This window comes from Labeo rohita, chromosome 3 (assembly GCF_022985175.1).
Source record: "Labeo rohita strain BAU-BD-2019 chromosome 3, IGBB_LRoh.1.0, whole genome shotgun sequence".
Classification (NCBI taxonomy): Eukaryota; Metazoa; Chordata; class Actinopteri; order Cypriniformes; family Cyprinidae; genus Labeo; species Labeo rohita.
In genome coordinates, this window is record NC_066871.1 from 12745702 (window position 1) to 12764621 (window position 18920).

General features: G+C 36.0%; 1 protein-coding gene across 4 annotated transcripts in view; it reads right to left on the reverse strand.

The window, feature by feature from the left end:
- Positions 1 to 9963: 9963 nt before the first annotated feature.
- The window catches only part of asic2 (acid-sensing (proton-gated) ion channel 2), a 446952-nt gene continuing 437995 nt past the window's right edge, over positions 9964 to 18920 (reverse strand). For all 4 annotated transcript variants that reach the window (XM_051104559.1, XM_051104553.1, XM_051104549.1 and 1 more), the window contains 2 exons: positions 11946 to 12014; positions 9964 to 11827 (listed from right to left, as the gene is read on the reverse strand). In XM_051104559.1, the coding sequence (XP_050960516.1) occupies positions 11726 to 11827; positions 11946 to 12014 (171 nt within the window). In that variant the 3' untranslated portion in view covers positions 9964 to 11725. The remainder of the gene's footprint in view (positions 11828 to 11945; positions 12015 to 18920) is intronic.

The following is an 18920-nucleotide window of genomic DNA, read 5'->3' on the forward strand; positions in this document are numbered from 1 at the left end:
ACGTTCTGGAACATTTTGCTTGCTGTCTAAGACAGATGGGAAGAAGAAGAAAAAACAATTAAAATGGGTGGCAATTGATCTCATTAGTATGGAAGTCTTGGCAGAGGCGTGGATTTCTATTACCGGCACAGAATCACAATATCATAAACACAATGTTCGCTGAAAAGCGAAGCTGAAGCAAACAACACACAAAGAGTGTGATTAACTTCTGCAAAATATTACTATACTGAAAGTGTAAAATAGAGATTCATCTTTGGGAGGAAACAATATTCTCATTAGCCGGTTTATTCATTTATCTAAGTCCTTTGTGTAGAATGCTTCTGACAGCATGGTAATTTACACTGCATTGTGTTGCGTATCATTAGGGGCATTGCTAATAACACTGCTGAAGGCCAACATCGATAACTTTTACCAAACAGTAGCCTGTTCAGCGTTATCATGGCCTACCTTTATTTATGTTCACTGAATGTCATGAGAGCAATGGATATTGTAAATATGCACATGGAGAGATTTACTATGGATGCCCGTTTCTGCCATGATATAAAATAGGTAATTGTGACTTTTTTCTTACAATTCAAACTTTTTTCTTGGAAGATGTTAACACATAATTAAGAGTATACAACTTGAGATATAAACTGGCAGTTCTGAGAAAAACAGTCAGAATTGTGAGATAAAAAGTTGCAGTTACTATTTTTTATTACTATTACTATTTTGCAATGTAAACTCATTGCAGTTCTGAGGGTAAAAAAACATGCAGAATTGAGATATAAAATCAGAATTGCAAGAAAAAAGTCAGAATTGTAAGATTTAAACTTACTATTGCCTAAAAAAAGTCAGATTTGTGAGATACAAATTGAGAAACAAAGTCAGAGTTAAGAGACCATAAACTCAATTGCAAGAAAAAAGTCAGAATTGTGAGATAAAAGTCAGAATTGTGAGATAAAAATACAGAATTGCAAGAAAAATGTCAGAGTTGTGAGATATAAACTCAGAATTGCAAGAAAAGTCAGAATTGTGAGATTAAAACTCAGAACTGCAAGGAAAAAAGTCAAAACTGTGAGATAAAAATACAGTATTGTGAGAAACAAATCCAGAATTAAGAGGTATAAACTCAGAATTGCAAGAAAAAAGTCAGAATTGTGAGATAAAAATACAGAATTGTGAGAAACAAAGTCAGAGTTAAGAGATATAAACTCAGAATTGCAAGAAAAAAAGTCAGAATTGTGAGATTAAAACTCAGAACTGCAAGGAAAAAAGTCAAAATTGTGAGATAAAAATACAGTATTGTGAGAAACAAAGTCAGAGTTAAGACGTATAAACTCAGAATTGCAAGAAAAAAGTAAGAATTGTGAGATTAAAACTCAGAACTGCAAGGAAAAAAGTCAAAACTGAGATACAAATACAGTATTGTGAGAAACAAATCCAGAATTAAGAGATATAAAGTCAGAATTGCAAGAAAAAAAGTCAGAATTGTGAGATAAAAATACAGAATTGTGAGAAACAAAGTCAGAATTAAGAGATACAAACTCAGAACTGCAAGAAAAAAAGTCAGAATTTTGAGATTAAAACTCAGAACTACAAGGAAAAAAGTCAAAATTGTGAGATAAAAATACAGTATTGTGAGAAACAAATTCAGAATTAAGAGGTATAAACTCAGAATTGCAAGAAAAAAGCCTGAATTGTGAGATAAAAATACAGTATTGTGAGAAACGAAGTCAGAATTGTGAGACATAAACTCAGAATTGCAAGAAAAAAGTCAGAATTGTGAGATATAAACAGAATTCTGAGAAACAAAGTCAGATTTGGGAGATATAAACTCATAATAATAAACAATAATAAAAAAGTTTGAACCTTGAAATAAAAAGTGATAATTACCTTTGATATTTTTATCCAGTGGTGGAAACAAACTTCCATAACTTTCTAATTTAATCATCTTTTTGTGCACTCTGGACTATCAGCCATTGCAATTTTGTCTTGCTGTTCAGACTCCAACTCTTGGGTTGTGTAAGAATTTTCATTACATAGCAGTAATTTAAAATGTTCCACCAGCATCCTGAGGCTTGATTATCTGCCTGTTTCGTCAGGCATGCCGTGATGTCTATTTACGAAAACAGCACTACTGGCATTATAGCTTGTTAAAACTTAATGAGTATACTGTACTGTCAGAAAAAATATGCAAAATTTGTACCTTTAGGGGTGTGACAGCTTGTCAGCATGGCCTAAAGGGTACATTAGTACCTTAACACGTACTAAAGGCACAATGAGTGTATCTTTAAGGATACTGCCCCGCTTACAAGCTGTTGTACCCCTAAAGGTGTAATTTTTGTGCAGTTCTTCTCTTGACAGCAACTTTTTTTGCAGTTTTGATGCATAATTACCTTATTTTCCACTGTATAACTCAAAGCCAACTGAGTATCTGCAAAAATCTGTCAAGATTTACTTATGCGACATGACCTTTGAAGAGTCTGAGGATAGTTTGATTTCACAAACAAACAAAGTCTTTGGCATGAATTCTGTTTGGCTCATCAAAACAAAAAATATGAAAAAGCATGTGTGAATATTCTTTTAATAAATAAACCATCAGATCCTGCTACTAGTCCTCTGGTTTTGCATCACTTTTGCTAGTTTAATTATGTTGGTGTATTACATCCACATGCAATGGCTAGCAAAAACACTAGAGGGCACATGATGGGTAATTAGTTTCATTAGAATTCTTACGACTGAAAAATGACAAAACATCCATCCATGCAGGTTTGGAGCCTATCCCAGCATCTTTGGCCGTAGGCAGGGAAACATGGCCAATCCATCACAGGACAATTTAGTGTCTCTAAGCCTCCTGTGATAAAACATCTGGAAGTCAGATTAAACAAAAATAAAAGCAACTTAATGCAATCATTATGTTTGACGTCCTGAGGACTTTGATTGACTGAACGGAAATCACACTGGTGCTGAAAAGACTTTAAAGAAGAAGAAGAAGAAAAAAGACACTGCAGTTGCTACTCCTGCACAAATAACACGTTCTAACTACACATACTGTTTTCTTGTAAATTACTTATAGGCTATATATCACATTTCACGATGGAAATGTGTGGTGAATTGTTAGAAGATGATTTGCTAACACTCTTAGCTGAAATTAGTATTCTATACATGTTAGATGAGCAGGAAAATAAAAGCTTTGTGTCATCTTTGAAGGATTTAGATAAATTACTTCCTGCAGAACCTCTTCTGCCTGCACATACCTGTTGTTTAGCCTCAGGGGGCTTATACAGACACCGTATTTTTTCTACAGATTGGCTTTATGTCATCAAATTTCTAAAGAATGATAATGAATAAATCACAGATTTGAGGCTTTAAATGTTCCAGGCAGACTGTCAACATGACAGATCCCCTGGCTAGCATGTTCAATCATGCACCGCTGATATTGAAAAATAGCACAATAATAACAAGTAATGTTATATTGATGATGGATGATAATTTCTCTGTCCATTTGAAAGATCTGTCTGGGTAAATACAAGCTAAACTCTATTGACAGCATCTGTGTGCAGTTGATTGGGTAACCAGACAAAATCAAACCAACTTGCGTACCTCAGTTTGAAAACATAAACAACCTCCTGACAGTTACTGACACTTAAGTGGCGGAAACATTTACCGTTGTTTGGCGAAATCCAGTCCTGTGAGGGTAAATCATTTCTCAAAACTGATTTTGCAACAAGTTCAAGTTGGTCGTTGATTAACATCAACAGCTTCACTACATTGGGACTGAACGCAAAAAAAACTCTGAGGTTGGTAGCTAGCTATGCAGTTGAAAAGTTTCACAACAGTATCACGATCTAGCTTCTGCGACACCTGCACCGTTTTAATTCACTTTCTTTCATTTTAATTATCTTTTATCAAAAACAAATAAATAAAATAAAATTAAACTAAATTGAAACAAAGATGACAGAGTACAATTACAAATTAAATTAAAATACAACTAGCATGTTAGTAGGTTTTTAATTTATTTATTTTTTTATGTTTTGGGCCACTGTGCCAACAATGTGTTTGTTTTTTTTAGAATTAAGTCAAAATGACTAGATTAAAGATTAAAGTTCTGTTATATTGCGTGAATAGTTAATCATTGTAAAAATTCTGCCTACTTATGTTATGTCAGGACTGTTATGCTATTTACAAGCTGTTTTATTGACCATTTTTTAAACACTGATTGATCAATTACATGAGACATTCATCTTATTAAGTTGTTCTGATCTTTGTCAATATGTCTTCTGATATTTATTCCAGTCCTAACCTTACCTTAACCTTATATTTCATGCTGTAATTAGTAGAAAAGAGTAAAATATGATTGATAAGAATAAGAAGCATTGGAGTCCACATTAATCTATATAGGCTAACGTTTGGGGTGCCCTACACACTGTAAAAAACAATTTGTTGACTCAACTTAAAATAATTCGTAACCCGGCTGCCTTAAAATTTTAAGTTCAGTCAACTCAAAAAAAGTTTATTCAACTTGAAATGTTAAATTATACTAAGTGACAACTTAGATATTTGAGTTGAATCAATTTAAAATTTTAAGGCAGCTGGGTTACGTTAAGTTTAGCAAACACAAATATCTAAGTTGTTACTTAGTACAACTTAACATTTCAAGTTGACTAAACTTATTTTTGTTGACTGAACTTAAAATTTTAAGGCAGCAGGGTAACAATTTATTTTAAGCTGACTCAACAAATTGTGTTTTTTATTTTTTTACAGTGAAAATGTTTTTGCATATAGGCCCGGGGCTGACTTGCTATGCGACATTTCAATATCTTTGAATATAGTCCACAAGAGTCCAGTCGATGGGACATTTATTTGTTTGTTTGTTTTTTTATTCTGTCAATTATATGGTCAAGTATATCTAAACATGCACTGAAGTCTTTGGATGCTGCATCACATCTTGCTGGATTCGAACTATGAGTTTGAAGTGTTTAAATCAAGACAACAAAAATCATTTAGTTTGGGGGCAACTATAGCCTACTGACTTCACATGCTTTTACATACCTCAAGGGGTCTGCACATGAAGCTGGGTGCAAACTCGGACTGGTCAGCCAGTAAAGTACGGAGTTGGAACAGAGAAACGTGTCAGTAATTCCGTGAGGAGAACAGGTACATCAACCTCTTAACTTGAACTCTGAACTTACAAAGAGTTATTTAGAACACTTCTGTCCAGATCACTCTATATGACGTCATATTTTTTTTTTTTTTTTTTTAATAAATATTTAATGTCTCCAATTTAAAGGACCCACCGTCACTGCTAACATATTAGGCCATAAATACTAACACAAATACCAAGAACAATTGCACATGGTGTTATAGGGGGATCATATTTAGCTATAAGAATATATATGGTGTTTTTTTTTTTTACACTTTACAATAAGGTTCATTAGTTAAAATAAGTTAACTACTTTAGTTAACATTAACTAAGAATGAACAGTACTTCTACAGCATTTATTAATCTTAGTTAATGTTAATTTCAACATTTACTAATGCATTATTAAAATCACAAGTTGTGTTTGTTAACATTAGCTAGTTAATGCATGAACTAACATGAACTAGCAATGAACAACTCTATTTTCATTAACTTAACATTAACAAAGTTGAATAAATACTGTAGTAAGTGTTTTGTTCATTGTTTATTCATAATAGATAATATACTAACTAACATTAACTAACGGAACCTTATTGTAAAGTGTTACCGTTTTATTAAAAGTAATACATTCCTTTTTTGTGAAAGTCACATTATTATTATGATGATGATGATGATAAACAGTTTTACCATGTTTCTTTTGTTACTTTTCAAATGCCATTTATGCATGTAGTTTTTATTCTTTTACTCTTTACACTTCAAATTTTTAAATAAAAAAAAAAATAAAAATATTTTTACAAATATTTAAAAATAATGATCTAAACTAAGGATAAAATAAACAATTTTTGTATTTATTATTTGAACTGACATAATTTTTTTAAAATGTCCATAAGATGTGGTGTTACTGCACAACGGCTATTTTAATTAATTAATTTTTTTTTTAACTTTCTCCAAATTATTGGGTGGCTGGGGCACTACAAATAATGAATAGACTTGAAAATGTTAAATATTATTTCAAAGCACTTATACCATCAGTAAAGCAGCTTGTGAATAGTTGTGTACAGTGATTTACCTCAGAAAAAAACAACAATAGTGAGCTTTGGAGCCCACAAACCTATAAATAAGTTAACCTATAACGTAATTTCTTATTTGGTGAATTGTTAATAAGCTAGACCATAAGTTAGGCCTAGGTCACAATCCCTTCATGATGATAATTTTAAGAGTTTGTTTTCTAAGCTTTTTACATTTAACCTGAAATTCCTAAAGGAGAACAGGTTCAGAGAAGCCTGTGAGAATTGCTGTGAATGCCTCATGCTGAGATTATTATTTGTCAGTGGGGATAAAGGAGCATTGCGGGTCCAAATGGCTGACACCAGTGCCACGTTCATCATTAGAGCTGCTGGGCAACCGTTTGAAATGGCATTGATTTCCCCAGGCCTTGTTGTGTTTACAGTGCAGCGCCCTTATCATCAGGGTTTACGCCTTTCAATTAGCCAGCGGCCTCTCAGAGGCAGTAAACAAGGGCGACAAGTGATTACATATGACTTACTTTGGGTGGGGGAAACAACACGCAAAATCACTCTTTCAGAATTTTTGATTACTTTTGTGATGGAAGGGTCTGATGGGTTCAGCATAAAGCTCACATAACATATGACATTACAATGAAAATAATTTCTACCAGATAAGCAGTTAAAAACAAGACGTTAATTATGTGAATAAATACAAGCTTAATGGGTTAGTTCATTAATTATTCACCCTCATGTTATTCCACCTTCTCAACCCGTAAGACCTTCATTTGTCTTCAGAACACAAGATATCTGTGATAAAATCAAGAGTTCTCTGACTCTTCATAGACAGCAAGGGTACTACCACCTTCAAGGACCAAAAAGGTGCATCAGCCAACCGCCATTTTGGAGAGTATCATAATGCATGTGCTCGCTTTCCTCGCACGGAGAAGATTTGTTGAATAAAGTCATTATTTTTGTTTTCTTTCCATACAAAAGGTATTCTTGTAGCTCCATAAAATTACGATTGAACCACTGATGTCGCATTGACTATTTTGTCTATGTTCTTGGTACCTTTCTGAGCTTTGAACGTGGTAGTACCCTTGCAGTCTATGGAGAGTCAGAGAGCTCATGGATTTCATCAACAATACCTTAATTTGAGTTCCGAAGATGAACAAAGGTCTTACAGGTTTGGAACGACATGAGGGTGAGTAATTAGAATTTTAATTTTTGGGTGAAATAACCCTTTAATCAAGCTAAATTTGACTGGGAATATCCTGTCAGACTCACACTAAGTTTGTGCATGAAAACAGTCATCTGAATAATTATAGGAAATCATTACAATAAAACTGGAATTAAAGAAACAGTTTCGACTCGCTCAGTCACATATTTAGTCAATATCCTTGTCTACTCTGCAGTGGTGATATTTATTTATTAAACTGTCATTAATCTAAAATTCTTAATTTAGCTATTCTATTTAAAATTGTGTTTTCCCTGGTGAAAAAAACAGCATATGCTGGTAGCTATGTTTTGATGCTGGGATGCTGGTTAGGTATGTTTTGATGCTGGGATGCTGGTTAGGTATGTTTTGATGCTGGTTTAAGCTGGTCCTTTACTGGTCTATGCTGGTCCTTTGCTTGTTTATGCTGGTCCTTGACCAGCAACATGACTAGCATAAACCAGCAAAGGACCAGCATAAACCAGCTAAGGACCAGCTTAAACCAGCATCAAAACATACCTAACCAGCATCCCAGCATCAAAACATAGCTTCCAGCACATGCTGTTTTTTTCACCAGGGTTGACCATTTAGACAAAATGGAATAATTTAATAACTGATAACAGTCAAGACAGAATCCCAGTGAAAGAGATTCATCTTAAGGTAAATTTACTCCATGACTTAAAAAAAGAGTATATAAATATTAATATATATATATATATATTTAACTGCCCAGTTTTTAACTGAAAATATGACACCTCACCCCAAGGGTCTATTTCTACCTTTCACTTAAAAATAAAAATGTATTTGTTATTAAAATAAATAAATACATTTTAAAAATGTTACTCCACAAATACGGAAATGTACACTATCTACTCATTTGACATTCAACGTAGTATTTACTATCTATAGCATATAATATATTACTATTTTCCAGAAACGCAATTAATCTTAATACCGTTTTATCCAACTAAATCTTACAAATGTTGACATTCAGATTAAATGGCAATGTTAAGAAGAGCATAGCCATCTATTAAATGTGTTCAAATGAGATTTTGTGCCATCTGGCCAAGAGAAAAAATGTTGTTATCATACCTCATCTTATCCATGTTTGACAGTACATCAAATAAATAAATAAAAAGACAAACCTGCGACAACAATCACGACAGCGAGGAAACATTTGCGTTCATAAATTAGTCAACAAACCTTTCATTTTAAATAATTAATGTCGCAGTGATGACAGTGAACAGCAATGATGTCTTATGCAACGTGACCTTAGAAAGCTTCTATTGCACAACCTATGTAGCTGTGACAATTAAGTTGATTATAGCTGGTAACTTGTTGTTCTTGTGCCCCCGCACTGGAGTTCATGCATTGTCTCCGAGCTCAAAGACAGCTCTTTTGTTCTTCGTGATGTTTGTTTATGTGTATGTTTATAAGGGCGGTAAAAATGAATTTGTTTTTGTTAAATGAAACTGAGTTTCTTACATCTTCGCTTCTCAGTTTCTTCTTTACTGCGTGGAGACACGAATAATCACATGCTGTCAAAATTGTGTTTCTCCATTTGTTTCTGACAACTTAGACAGACATGCGTAGCCTTTGCCCGGGCTCACGCACACATGCACGCAACCGATAAAAGAGCAACCGTGTAATCGAGTAACAAATGATAAAGGGACAGCCAGTATAAAAGAAAAACATTTCAATCAAATTAGAAACAGTCGATATCGTTGCGAAAGTGGTCCTGAAATAGCCTTATGATGAAAAATACATATAGCTATATATTTGTGTTTCTTTCCCTCAGAGCTGCTAAAGAGGAAATACGTACGCTATAGAAAAATAAGAAACTAGATAGATAGATATATAGATAGATAGATAGATAGATAGACAGATAGACAGATAGATACAGAGGCCAAGACACAGGTGCTGTAATCCATTTAGCCTTTATTGTTTTCATCTCTAAGGTCTGAGGTACTGGAGCAATTATACCTTGGAGTTAGAAACCATCAACCCCTCTGGTTTCTCCTAATGAGAAAATAGCAAAGGTGATGTGACACCCCTTTGGTGTTTGTCCACATGGCAAGAAAGAGTTTGTCTACTAAAATTACTGTTTAACATTATGAGTAACTTCTTAGTTCACTGCTGGGTAAGTATGGACATATGCTGTGGGTTTCTGCGTTTGTAGTGTGTACATATCAAGTTATATATTTTTTTTTCCTCTGCATGTGCTTGAAACCCTCTGAGGTTTACAGATCTATCTTTGACATATTTAGAAGAAATCATCACATTTTAGGGCAAATAAGGATAAAATATTCATCCGTTACATACAGCCCATTACATCTGATTAGCAAACTGAATTGCAAATGAAACAACTAAAAACATTTACATTCGTTCACAGATACTTGATATCTGACTTGATATCTGCATGTTTTCCCCCCTACTAGTTTTTATAGAATAAAATATAACACACATTAAGCCACATGTGTCTGTATTAACACAATCACATGGCTCTCTCACATGGCACAAACAGCCCATAGTACACATTCATTATTCTGTTCCCTGTGGTGAAATTATAATGTTTCCGCTTTTAATGTTGTTTAGCAAATTTCGCATTACGATATAGGTGCAAATCACGCCTCTTAATACTGTTGCCCCAAAAGGGAGGCATGGAAATAATAACTACCAATAATCCTCCAAGAAAAATCTCTGAGCATGGATATTTATGACAGATATTTGCATACTGCCTCTAAGCTCAAATCTGATTGGACAAAGCAGGCCCTAGGTCACCTGTGAAATCCTAGGCCTATTAAACCAGATTAAATACCTTTTATTTATTTATATGTAGATTCCAGGAGCTTGTCAACAAATTTCTGGTGTTACTTGTCTGCCAGCGGCCTTTGTGTCCCAGAACAATTTGTTCAAAAGCTTCACCTACAGTTTTAACACAAGCTCTGATTCTTGCTTTTCATTTTGTGAATGAATTTTGCACCAGTCAATATTCTTAAATTGGATATTGAAGAGGGTTAAATTGAGAAACGCAATCAAGCTCGCTCTCGTCACCCAGAACTGACCCTCTTTTCATTATTTTCAGCCAAAGCACATTCCGCGCGAATGATTTTGCCTCACTTAATGAATTTTGGCTGAAACACTGTACATGTTGAAGAATGAATGGGTCAGTTGAGGCTTCATTCACACTGATGTATAGTGATCCGAGAACCACGCATTTAGTTGAAGAGCAGAAAAGAACATAATCACACCTTTGAACCGTCAATCATCCATCATCAAAGAACACTATGGGAACGTAGTAAATATCAGATAGCATATGGCAATTACAGCGTTAATAAACCGCAGCACAGATGAAGAGCTCTGAAAATGATGAGATGAGACATAGACAACAGTATAGCGACAACTCACATAATAAACCACCATGAACGCCTCTAAATCCTTAACGTCCCACGTACGATAGCTGGGAAAGCAGAATCATGATAGCTGTCAAAAAATCTCTGAAAAGTGCTCTCAACTCAGAATTAAAAGCATGAAAGATCATATCAGCTTTCTAATATCAGCTTTAAATGACAAATCAACATCTCGCACATTTAACAAAATGAAAACCGCTAGTTGTATCACTATACTTGTATGCAGAAAGCGACAAAAACACTTTTTTTCTGTACTCTCTTTGTTCTTCATTTTTCAAATGGGATCCAGAAAGCAAAGAGCCATACGCAGCCACAATGGGCTCATAACGGCTGCCATTGTACCGTGACCCATTCGGCTTTTCTATGAAGGATAGAAAAATAAAAAGGATAGAAGAAAGGGGCTCTCAGTTTTATGATGCATCCCTGATACATCAAGAAGCCAATTGAGATGCAGAAACACATAGCAAACAAACAGCACAAGAAGACAAAACCGCCTCCACACGTGAGAGAGGATGACAAGTTCGAGAAAAAACGTATCGTAACGCATGAAACTGACACATGCACAGTTAGAACAGTTTCACAACATTTTCTCCGTTAATAATTTACAGTGTTTTGGCAGTAGACTTCAAAATGGCGGCTGGACAGAGAGAGAGAGAGAAAGAGAGAACGCGAGAACATGCCGAGGCCGTGCGCATCTGCAGTTCCTCACATGCTCGTGTTTTCATGTTTGTCTTATTTTTACAAGTGACTGTCCTGACAGGTCCACAAGCTTCTGTTTTCCTCCACGAGTCCAGAAGAAACAGATGGTGTTTGTGAGAAACTTTGGGGTCCTCATGTTCCTCGAGAAGCTGCTTGGCTTCTAGTTCTCATGTTTGTGCCAAATGATGACATATCGAGAAAAAGCAACAGGGACTTTTCCCCCGTTGGAGTGGAGCGGTCCGGCTCCCCCTGTTGGTATGGAGGGGTACGGTGCTCAGCAGGCAATCTCCTCTAGGGTGCCCAGGGTGGTCTGGAGGGGAACGCTGACCGTGTGGCTAATCGATTCCGAGTGGTTCACCACCGGATCACAGGTGCTCTGAGAAAAAACACAGACCGTATCGTTCTTAAAGCTGCGTGCCTGAGGCACAACACAGTCATTGGGTTCGTGATATCTAAATAAATGATTTGAAGCTTAGCAAGCAGTTATTTTTTACCACATCCTCTCCATGACTCTCTTCCTCCTCCTCTCGGTTCAGCAGGTCCAGCAGTCTCTCCTTCACCACCTGCCAGCACACATCACAAACCACCATCTCATTCACTGCCAAATCAGGTCTCAAACTGCTGGCCTCAGAGCAGCTTTGTAGCTCTGCCAGCGCTGCGTTAATCAAATCAGCGACATGGGTTGCAGCCCAGGGCACTGACCACCAAGGGATCACAGGATCAGGAAACCACTTAGGAATTGAAAATGATAATTTGGATTGGGAAAAATCACACATTTTGGGCTCGCTTTCAGTTCAAAAACTGGCTCTGCAGATCCCCATGTTAGCAAAGAACAAATGATCTCAGCTTCACCTGACTCCAAATGCCACAGGAATGGACATTTTTGGAAGTTGCAGCTAATAAAACAGCCTGAGAACTTTCAGAAATCAAAACAAGCTGAACTTCTTGATGGTGATGTCAGTGTTGCCAACTTTGTGACTTAGATTTGGCAGCTTTTCAGACCCCTTTAAAGATTTTTATCCCCCCAAAAAGCAGCTAGCGACAAATCTAGTGACATCCTGGACAAACTTGTCCGTATTGATCTTCAAGCTCTTCTCTCTGCGTCTGCTCTGTTCAGTGAGTGGCTGAGAGGAACAGCGCATTTAATTAAAACAACTGTAGATGTTCTGTTGCTTCTAATCTGAGTGATAATTTTAAATGTAAACATAGCCAAAATATAGCTAAAAAACAGCCATTGTCTTTATGTGCATTTGATTTTGATGATGATTATAAATCAGGATTTTAGTGCAGATTAACAGCTTGGAAGGAAGAGCTGGTTATGTAGTCTTAATGGGCCATTCTTCAGTCACTATTTCATATTCATCCTATTATCTGACAACAGAAATGGAAATATATATCAATGAAAACAGCTTTATTGAGAATTTGGCTGTAATAGAATACAGTATGTGAGTTTAGACAGTAGTAGAAAGGCAAATTAATGTAAAAGGGGACAGTATGCAGAATACAAATGTGATGCAATAGTGTCATGAATATGCTAATCAGCGTATGACATCATTTCGTGACTTTTTAAGCAGGCTTCAGTACTTTCCATTGAAAGTCGTTGGCAACAGTGTATGTATGGTAAGAACTGATTGAAATCTTTGCTTGACTGTTTTGATTGTATACACTTTTAATAATAACATTTCTTTATCAGGGAGTCTGCAGGATTTTTAAGCTCAGATTTAAGGCTTTTTAAGACCTTTTGTAAGACCTGCACAAATAATGAGTGTGGTAGGGCAATGTATACGGTAACATATTAAACTGTAAAATGACTGTAAAAAGCATTTTCAGTTCAGATACAGGTTTTCACAGAAACAAAAAGCTTGATAAAATGATAAACTTTACATTTCAGCCTTTAAATTAAATCAAAAGTATCAATTATGATATTAATTTAAACACTTAGCAATCAATTGTTATATTAATTAAATAACATAGTAACATTTTACTGTCTTAATTGTTTAGATTTTTGATTTTAGATATTTTGTGTAGAGTTTTCCTCTTGTAGATCCATCATGGGTTGATTTTCACAACCCATGATGATTTTGATTTTTTGAAAATGCAAAATCATTCTCTGCCAGCAGGTGGCACTTTTGGAACGGCAAAAATATAGTGGTTTCCTCAGTAACCGCAGTACACAAAGCAGGGCTGCACCTGACTGAAATGTGCAGCACTCATATTTATTCAGTAAAATCATACACTGTCAGAAAAAAATGGTACAGTTCTGTCACTGGGGCATACCCTAAAGTACAAAAGTGACAAGGTACATGTAGTAAACAGTACATATTAGTACCTTAAAGGTACATATTGGTACCTTTTTTTTCTTAGAGTGTAGCATTTTAATATCATAAAAATCATCACATTAAGCTATATCATAATTCTTGTCTTTCCATTCCCAGATGTAAGACCTCTTGAAATCATAATTAAGACTTTCTTGTACCACAAAGTCTTTTTATGGCCTTAAATTTAAGACTTTTGAGACTTATTAAAGACCTGTGAAAACCCTGTTTATTGGCATCTATTGGTGTTATAATCACAACACCATAAAATGTTCTTCGGGGGAACCAAACATGGTTGTTCTATGGCATCGCTGTGAAAACCACCTCTTGGAATTTTTATTTTTAAGAGTGTAGTAGATTTAAATGCAATCTCCAATTTGATTAATATTCACACTTAAAGGAGCACTAAGCAATTTTTGAAAAACACCTTTGACTGCAGTTTCGGACTGGGTCCCAAAACACACTTGTAGCCAATCAGCAGTAAGGGGCATGTCTTGTAGTGATGACAGATGAGAGAAGAAAGCACAGGACGGATATTAGCAGATCGACTATAGATAGAGAATATTAAAATTAAAATTAAGATTAAAAGGAGGAAAATATCAGATGAACAAAACATTAAAAAGAAGGCTTATGATCAGGCAAGAGGTAGGACCCGCTTAAATATTGGAGCAGCTTTCCAGTGGTGGAGAGAACTCAAGGAGCGGGAAGTGCTCGAATTGGACGCCTAGGTTGCGTTGTTTTTATTTGATAGGTGAGTAACTTTAATTTGGCATTGTTTCACACAACTTATCTGTGTTAGCTTTTGTTTGAATGTGCTTGAGTGTCACCTTCACTTGTTTCCGCGATTGTCATTATGCCAGGTTTATGTATGTACGTGTGGGGTAGAGATATCAAAATAGGGGCGAGGTCATGTTGGGGTATAGGTGTGTTTCTTTTGGTGCTTTCAAATATCAGCATCGTTTGGCAAAAATCGCTTAGTGCACCTTCAAAAGGATAGTTCAGAAATTACAGAATTTTTATTTTTGAGTGAGTTCAAGGACTCTCTATGGCAGCGGTTCTCAGTTCCAGTCCTGGGTGCCCCCTGCTTTGCACACACCTGATTGAGATCATCAGCTCGTTAGTTCAGTTCATGGATCCAAAGCCACTAGAAGGCAAGCCTGCAACCATTAGCCAAAAATGTGTAACGACTAAAGCTAACACTTCTGGTCTGGCAGTATGTAGGAAAGGAGACCAGAGGCCGTTTTCTTTGAATGCATGTCAACACAAGAGAGACATTACTACACTGAATAAACAGCTTTTTAGAGGAAACGGCTTATTTAATGAATCGACAGCCTATCTGCTCATCTTCAATACACTAAACAATACTTTTGGATTTAACTATTTTTTTAGAGTTTACCATGAAGAAAATGAAGTTTTATAAGAGAAGTCACTGACTTTTTATGACAGGTGGGATTCAGTTTACGGCACTTGTCATTCATTCCTATGGTATCTGTAAACAGCATTTGAGTGTTGCACAACCCTGACTGAAATTCAATGACATCAAAGGTGTAATGTGATTGGTTATTATGGTTCACGAGTTCACCCTTACATCTAATCTGTTTGAGTAAACAGTAAGCATATTTTGGCGTGCTGTCCTGGGGGAGGGCTCTGAGCCCAGAATATGGCCCGAACCCAGAGAACTCCTCCCATCCCAAGTATAGGATGAGGATAGATTAAGAGTGAGGAGTTGGGGTGGAGGGGGATGCCGAAAAATAGTCGAATGACGGAGGTAAGTCGGCCGTGTATATATATATGACTTGTGCTAGTTTGAATGATTAGCTAGATGAGTTGCACCTGTGCCGAATTAGTTGATTATCTGATCGTGCTCCTCCCGAACTTTGTTATCAAACATGATAACGTGATCCAAGTTAGCCGTTACATTTTCTCCAATAGTAGGTAATACAGCCACTTTCCCGCCGGGACACGCCCCCTCAGCCGGACTGAGTGGCAAAAGGGCCTTCAGCGTGAATGGATTTAATAGGGAAGATGCGAAAACACAAGTAAAACAAACGATAATCAGTTTAAACTAAAGGTTGCTGAACTCGATATAATGTTCCTAACAACTTAACAAATATCCAGTGGTCAGTGGATATTGATGCAGCCAGGAATCATGTTTTCTAACACTTATACAGTACTGTGCAAAAGTCTTAGGCCACTAGTATTTTCACCAGCTAAAAAATGGTTTAAAGTAAGTTATTTCTATCTTTTGCTGTAGTGTGTCAGTAGGAAACATCAGTTTACATTTCCAAACATTCTGTTTGCCATTAATTGTAATAATCTAGTGATAATCTAGTCTGACGACAGCCAGTGCTCCACACAGATTTCTGATCTCACCATCATCCAGTCTGTCTCTGGAATGACATGAAGAAACAGAAAAACTGAAACAGACTAAATCCAGAAGAACTGTTTCAACATCTCCAAGATGTTTCAAATAACCTACCTGTAAAGCTACCTGAAAAACTCTGCACAAGTGCACACAGGGCAAAAGCTGCTTTAAACACAAAGGATGGTCACATCAAATGCTGATTTATTTTAGTTAATAGAAGTTCACTGATAAAGAAAATCTATTTATGACATTGTTTTTGACAGCATCCTCATTTTATGTGCCTAACTCTCCAAAAAATTTTAACAGTACTGTAGCTTTGTAGGTGTAGGTCTCTTAAAGCATCTTGGAGATGTTGCCACAGTTCTTTTGGATTTAGTCTGTCTCCGTTTTTTCTGTTTCCTAAGACAGACTGGATTGAATGATGGAGAGATCAGATCTCTGTTTGCACAAGGAGTCTGACAACAGCCTGTGCTCCACACAAAAATCTCACTGGATTATTATAATTAATGGCAAAATGAATGTTTAGAAATGTAAACTGACATTTCCAAATGACACACTATGGCAAAAGACAGACTTTAACTGACTTTAAACCATTTTTAGCTGATGAAAATACTAGTGGCCTAAGACTTTTGCACAGTACTGTATATGTCTGATTTTGACGTCTGGGAAAATAAATAAAGCAAATTTGCCTGTGAACTCATTTTGTTCTAAACCCCGGTGATCACTTATATCAATGTTATATATATCGTCCAGCTGAAAAACTTAGTTTTTGTCAGTGTTTATTTAAAAACATCCAGTTATGCAGAATTTAAGATGGTAAATATTTAGTTGATGAGTTGTCAATACGATATACTATAATACAATATGTAGGACATGATTTTACTGCACAATTCAACATATTAACATGACATGATAAATGCAAATCCGTGTTTCACTGCCTGGAGACCATTTGTTTCTTTGAATTGTAGTGATTAATTTGCTTCTCTTTTCAGTAGCTTTCAGCAGTCTGTAAAAATATACCTCAGGTTTCTTGTCAAATCTATTTGTAGAGTCAATCGCAAAGCTTGTTCTGTTTTTAGAGGTGTTTTGTGTGTTCTGTCACAGCATTCACATTGAAACCAATGCTGCCACTCAGTCTTTTTGCCACTCAGTGGGCAGAGCCGCAGCCACTCCAGCTGACGGTGACGTCACATGCATACCCTCTATAGTAAGACAATCTCTGATGGATCTCTCTCCTAATGAGCTGATGATCTCAATCAGGTGTGTTAAATAAGGGAGACATGCTCAATGTGTAGAGCAGGGGGGCCCTAGGACCAGGATTGAGAACCACTGCTCTATGGTATTCACTATGACCATTATCATTTCTGTGAGCAGCTTGTTTATCATTGTTGTGTCTGCTGTGGTTTTATTAGTATAACTTTGGTCATGTGTAAACCTTTGGTCCTAATATGGTAAAGGCCTATCTCATAAATAATTCTTAGGTCACATTACTGGGTTGCACTAGGAGATTACCAAGAAATGTGAGGCTGACCTAATCAATATGCATGAGCTCTAGTATGACTCATAATATCACACACTTGAGAGAGGTGCTTTTGCCCTGGACCAGGGAAGGCTTAACATGCCCCGTGGACATTATTGAGTCTTGTGAATTTTAAAAAGATTGCTGGCTAATAGGTTGGTTCTTAAGATGACCATATTTTTAAAGCTAAAATCTCATTGGGCGTGTACAGTTCTCATGCATTTCCAATAAAGCTAAATGCTTCAGTGTTTCTTTTATTTTTATGTGCATTGTTCATAACTGCCAGAAGGCTTAAAACCCAGAGGCTTAAGCTTCAGAAAATAATATTAAAAAATTTCAAAATGAAATCTGTCTATTTAACGCAATCTTGCATCGAAAATCCATTAAAACAGGGCAGGACAGAATGCAAAATGAGAGAGTGTGTGTGTGCCCCTGAGGGTATGAGTGGTGTAAGGGCTTGTGCTGGCTGCTGTCCATAGAGCAAAGAGACCAGCAGCAATGCAGAATTAATGAAGGCTCATTATGATGAAACTCTCCATCAGAGTGTCATTCATTCTACACCAGAGACAGACTGAAGTTTTCAACAACCATCACTGTGTCTGGGGGAATCTGTGTGTATGTGTGTGTTTCTCTGAATTCATTTGCATTTTTCATGTCTGAGGGTGTTTATTGCAGTGTGCATAGTGTCTCCTGTGCCTCTGAGTCTGGACACTGAACAGCGTGTTTGTGTGTCAGACAGGGTCCGGAATTAACTCTCGACAAATGGCAAATGCATGTAAAAACTGACTTTGGTGAGTAAATATATATTTTACTTGCCAATGGCTGGTAACTGTTAAAAACGATAATCACATATGCAGAATGTGTCTTGCAATAATAAAGTAAAATATTTGGGGACATATGCAGTGATACAGATTCATTTTCTATACCACTATTCAAGAGTTTGGGTCCGAAAGATTTTTGTAATGTCTTGTAATGTTTATGCTTACCAAAGTTGCACTTAATTGCTCAAAACACAGTAATGTTATGAAATATTATTATAATTAATATAACTGTTTTCTATTTGAATATATTTTAAAATGTAATTTATTTCTGTGATGGGAAAGCTGAATTTTCAGCATCATTAATCCAATCTTCACTGTCATGTGATCCTTCAGAAATCATTCTAATATGCTGATTTGCTGCTCAAGAAACATTTCTCACTATTATCAATGTTGAAAACAATTATGCTGCCTAATAATCAGTTTTTCATGGAAACTGACTAATTTTATTG